The sequence below is a fragment of the Fomitiporia mediterranea genome (genome assembly GCF_000271605.1).
Source record: "Fomitiporia mediterranea MF3/22 unplaced genomic scaffold FOMMEscaffold_2, whole genome shotgun sequence".
NCBI classification, from domain to species: domain Eukaryota; kingdom Fungi; phylum Basidiomycota; class Agaricomycetes; order Hymenochaetales; family Hymenochaetaceae; genus Fomitiporia; species Fomitiporia mediterranea.
Window position 1 is genome coordinate 3,902,221 of NW_006760387.1, and position 5,421 is coordinate 3,907,641.

At 44.2% G+C, this 5,421-nt stretch overlaps 2 protein-coding genes across 2 annotated transcripts; one reads left to right on the plus strand and one right to left on the minus strand.

Annotated features, from left to right (window-relative positions):
• Positions 1-321: 321 nt before the first annotated feature.
• On the minus strand, positions 322-1,580 carry FOMMEDRAFT_152382 (GroES-like protein; the record flags this gene model as incomplete). The annotated part of the gene is made up of 5 exons (XM_007263239.1): positions 322-441; positions 498-886; positions 945-1,137; positions 1,194-1,241; positions 1,311-1,580. 5 exons carry the CDS (start codon positions 1,578-1,580, stop codon positions 322-324), a joined length of 1,020 nt encoding a protein of 339 aa, XP_007263301.1.
• Positions 1,581-3,344: 1,764 nt separating this feature from the next.
• On the plus strand, positions 3,345-4,619 carry FOMMEDRAFT_76415 (GroES-like protein; the record flags this gene model as incomplete). Its single annotated transcript, XM_007263240.1, has 5 exons — positions 3,345-3,598; positions 3,655-3,736; positions 3,804-4,008; positions 4,056-4,444; positions 4,500-4,619. The coding sequence occupies 5 exons, from the start codon at positions 3,345-3,347 to the stop codon at positions 4,617-4,619; spliced, it is 1,050 nt and encodes a 349-aa protein (XP_007263302.1).
• Between the last annotated feature and the right edge of the window lie 802 nt (positions 4,620-5,421).

Consider the following 5,421-nt stretch of genomic DNA (forward strand, 5'->3'; position numbering starts at 1 on the left):
CAGACTAAGAAGTTAGGAGGGGGGTTTGGGGGGGCTCTGCCCCCCCAATTAGGTTTTGGCTAAGCTGGGTTGTTAGGTTTAGGTATTAGGTTGGGATTTGGTTAGGATTAGGGAGGGGAACATGTATTTTCATTAAAAGGACTTCATTTTGACTTAGTGAAATTCAAGTCGAATTGTGAGTGGCCAATTCAAGCTAACCAAATTAGGGCTGTGGAACTCAGGGTCCGGGTGCGGAAAAGACGCGACTGTTTGTCAGACGCGTATCTTACATACCTGTAGTATTGATGCCCCTACTTATATATCATTTTACCTTCACTGGACCTACACGGTCTCAAATGGACGGGCGACAAGCTTCACCCCGCTCACTTTGTTCTCTTTCAGCCGCTTCAGTCCATCCGGGATTCCAGCCAAACCATTTGGAAGCACCTCAACACGGTTCGGCTATTTTATCAACTCGTCAGATCGCATCTCTCAGATTAATAACAATTATAACATACCTTTATCGCTCCAGTCTCAAGTAGGCGCGTCAACTTGCTTTGCAAACTAGCACCCAGCTGTCGCAACTCCGATGAGTGGAGATCAGCGAAGACGGTATCGATGACTGTCTTTCCTTTATTCTTGTCGACATATGCCTCACGTAATATCAGAACCAGTGTCCCGCCAGGACCAAGAACGTCCCATGCTTGTTGTTGCGTATCCTTCTCAGATACTGCGTCATATACCAACGCGACCGGCGTATCACCGAGAATCTCCTTAACTTTGGATGGAACATCCGCTTTGCGATCAATTACGTGATTTGCCCCGAGCGATTCAAGGAAATCGGAGTTGTGCAATGAGGCTGTCGCGATGATAGGTGAAAACCCGGACAGCTTCGCAAGCTGTATAACTAGAGACGTGTTAGCGCTAGTGCTTCCGGGGCATACATTTGTGATGGTGCTTCTCACCATACTGTCCGACAGAAGATGATCCTCCGAAAATGACAATAGGCTTTCCACGATATAGACCTTCGCCACCTTCCTCCCAACAGGGTGTGTATTTCTGGACTCCGTCGGGCCTGTCGGCATAAAGGCCCACAGCTGCGGTTGCGATACCGAGAGGAATTGAAGCAGCTTCGTCAAACGAGATGTTGTCGGGTAGCTAAATACCATAGTTGTACAGAGGGCTTTTGGCAAAGACACGGAAAAAGGGCTTACCTTCGCTGCAAGCTCAGCCGGCACTATACCGTACTGCTGAAATGTCGCCTTGTCATAAGTTAAAAAGTTCCCCTCATAGGCCCTAGAAATGAAAGTATGTCTCTATACGGAACACACGCGGAAGACGTCATACACTCTGTCTCCCTTCTGAAATCCTTGCACACCCTCGCCCAGAGCCTCCACGGTTCCTGCGGCATCGGTTCCGAAGATAGCAGGAAAAGTAGGCACGAAGAGATTGAATTCGTGCCTTTTCCAGTCTGCAGGGTTCAAAGCAGTTGCATGAATCTTTACCAAGAGTTCACCAGGTCCGGGTTTCGGAATAGACGTTTGTCTAACGCGGAACTCGCCCTTAGGAGTCTCGAGAAGTAGTGCTTTTTGTTCAGCCATTGGGAGGGATTATGTCGAAAATGAGATAAGGACAACTCGATCGTCCTAATTTTTAACAGTATATCGACCCGCATGGACAGGTAATTCCCGAGCGCCCTTTTAGCAAACGTACTTTGAATAAGCATGAAAGGCTGTGTAATGCGGTTCCAACTTTACTGCACTGCGGATACTTAACAGCTGTGTCATTTCAAGAACGTGTTTCTCAGGGCGGATGAAATGTGATTAAATTGCACCTCTATATATATTATCAAGCAAATGTGCTGCATTCCTTGTATCCACACGTCATGATGGCATTGCATTGTGATCTGTATACAATGCGTCGAGTACACAACGTGATCTGGCCATAGAGATTAGACCTACCGTGGGAAGCTTGAACTGAGAAAATGACGCGTTGTGTCGGCATTGAATGATGATTCGGCATAGTTTTCGGCGTCGAGTTGGAACAAAGTACTCCTACTCGCACCACTGCATGTGATTTCCAGCGTACCTTGTACTTCTGACCTTGTAGCATATCTTATCTGCTTGTTGATAACATTGGCAGGACAATGCTTCTCTTCTCGACAAACAATCATGCAATCTTCACTGTCTGATGCGTAGTAAAGCTGACTAATTACCATCATTTCTCGTGGCAAGAAACATGTCTTATCGGCACAATGCATCATACCCTCCGTCATGGACGGTAGTCGCTTCGCTGTCTATTGCCGTATCATCTCTCCTATTCGATGCATCGTATACATTGCAATACTGTGCATAACGTGTTAAGATGAATGAAATGGACATTCGCATGATGAGTGTGCAGAGGTCCGATTCGATCGTCCCGTCGACCCTTAAAACCAGCTTCGCTTTTTTGCCTTCAGCGAAAGTCAGGGGGCTTGCCCCCTGGACCCCCTCTTAATATTAGTCTCAAATGTATTTTTCGTACTGTTTAAAATGCATAAATAAATAAGTCTATTGTGTGCCAATAAATGTAATAAATATAATCTAATTACAATCATATACAACATTATAAGTAACATATTCTTGTCTAGGCTCTGTCTCTTACAACTACTTCTAAAGTCACTACTTTCAGTTCTTCCCTTAATGTGTGTACATAATACCTATTATTATTCTTATACATAATATTCCACTGGCCAACATCTTTATAAGTGTATATATAGTCTCATTACACTTACACAAAGAGTAGCAAGTTCTATTCTGCTCTCACTCATTCAGCTCTCTAGTCAGGAGAAATGCTGTAGACACTACCAAGATCTATAGACTTACTATGATACTGCTCAATAATATAGAATGCCCTAGGAATGACTGAATAATATACACATACTAACCTGCACCTATTTTACTTGTAAATTGCTGTCATTTTATTTTATATTTTATTTATACACTGTTTCAAGGGTAGGGAATGATTATACACAATTAGATACTCATTAGGTAGGAAACTTGTCTATTTTATTTGTTGCTTCTTACTTGTTGTACTGGTGCTATATTCAGTGTTACAACAGAATTAGCAGAGTTTTCTCACGGGTGGCAGGTTTGCAGACAGCAATCAGATGCGTCTCAGCAAAAATACTGTATTTAGTTTAGTTAATTTCCACAAATGGTTTAGTTTTATGACTAAAATTCGGACTTCGAACTTGTGGCACAGTCGCGGGGTAGGGGTTGTCTTTACTATATAGAATATAGATACTATATAGATAGATCTACGTCTTCAAAATGCTGCACGACTGTTAGCTTATCCCCACATTTTTTATCAACACATTCTTGCTGATGGCTGAACAAAAGGCCCTTCTTCTTGAGACTCCTAAGGGAGAGCTTCGCGTCAGACAAATACCCATCCCGAAACCCGGGCCTGGTGAACTCTTGGTAAAAATACATGCGACCGCTTTGAATCCTATAGACCAGAAAAGGCGCGATACCGGCTTCCTCATCCACGCTTATCCCGCTATCCTTGGACTCGATGCCGCCGGAATCGTGGAGGCTCTCGGGGAAGGCACGCAGGGATTTGCGAAGGGCGATAGAGTGTAAGACATCTTCTCTTCCATATGTGCTCCATAATGAGGCTTATCCTCTTTCATAGCGCATACGAAGGACACGTTTTCTCGAATGACAAGGCCACGTTCCAGCAATATTCTACGGTGCCAGCCGAGATTGCGGTGAAAGTAAGTCCATTATAATTTCTCAATTAGAAGCTCTTCTTATACAAGTATGTATTTAAAAAAATTCTAGCTACCGGAGAATATTTCTTTTGACGAGGCCGCTTCAATCCCTCTCTGTATCGCAACCGCAGCTGTGGGCCTCTACAGCGAAAGACCTGAAGGGGTCGGGAAGTATACGCCTTGTTGGGAGGAAGGTGGCGAAGGTCTATATCGTGGAAAGCCAATCGTCATTTTTGGAGGATCATCGTCTGTAGGACAATTTGGTAAGAGACGCCGTCATGATAGTAGGTCTGGGGAGAGTTTAACACCGACACTTTCACAGTCATACAATTTGCGAGGCTCTCTGGGTTTTCACCCATCATCACGACCGCTTCATTGCACAATTCCGAATTCCTCAAATCGCTCGGGGCAAACTATGTCGTCGATCGCAAAGCGGACGTTCCAGCCAAGGTTAAAGAAATCCTCGGTGATACACTAGTTGAGTTGGTATACGATTCAGTATCCGAGAAGGATACACAACCACAGGCATGGGAAGTTCTCTCACCAGGCGGGACACTGGTCTTGGTTCGTCGAGATGTACATGTCGACAAGAACAAGGGAAAGACAGTGATTGATACCATTTTTGCGGATTTCCACGGCCCAGAGTTGCGGCAGTTTGGTGCAAGCTTGCAGAGCAAGCTGACACGCCTGCTTGAAAATGGGACGATCAAGGTATGTCTTCCGTGTACTTGGATCGAGAGATGGGACCTAATGCATAATGACACAGCCGAATCGCGTCGAGGTGCTCCCTAATGGCCTGGCTGGAATCTCGGATGGACTGGATCGGATAAAGGAAAATAAAGTGAGTGGGATAAAGCTTGTGTCCCGTCCCTTTGAAACTGTGTAACTGCAGCAAGAGTATGGTAACGTATGGATAAAATGTTAATATTATGCTGTTATTGTGCAACATCGGAGAAGTGCCATTGCAAGTGTCTTCCGTCGTTTGTGTCGCAGATGAAGGATTAACTATCGCATTTAACCTGTGAAATGACACGTTCTGGGATCGATGCCAAGACGTTCCGCTCGTAAATGATACAAAGACCCGGCATTCATATCTGCTAAGTGAATATGACAATTAGCACTACTTTTTTCGCTTGGATTTGAGTTGCGTCATCCCTATTTTTAATTTTAAATTACGGCTTTGTATGTTCCTTTCACTTGTTTGGTCATACCTGTGCTGTAGTATCACAGAAAATTGTTTTCAAATCCTCATCCGGAAGCATCTTATGTAGTACTCTGCAGCGGATTCAGAATATATGAGTACTGGCAGCTTCTGCTTGGATGCAAGCTGTACTGACTGTGAAATTAGAAATGAATGAGGGAGGCGTAGAGGTGAAGGTTGTGTGCATCTGAAACGATGCAATGCAGCAAGAAAAGGTTTTACGTTTGTATGACCAGTAATTTGAGATTTCCAAGAAGTCTGCAGCTATTTGCATGCATTTCGCGAGCAGAAGGGAATAATAGTAACGGATGATGTTAATGCCAGTGACTACATGATGATGCCTGAGCTACACATATTGCATGAATACAAACATGTCAATGAGAACGCAAGCTCCAAAGGCATCACTGAGTGGTAGAAATGTAGCGTTGAGATAACACTCATAACTGGTGCGAATGGTAACTGTTTATCAGGTGCCGAATCTTGATGT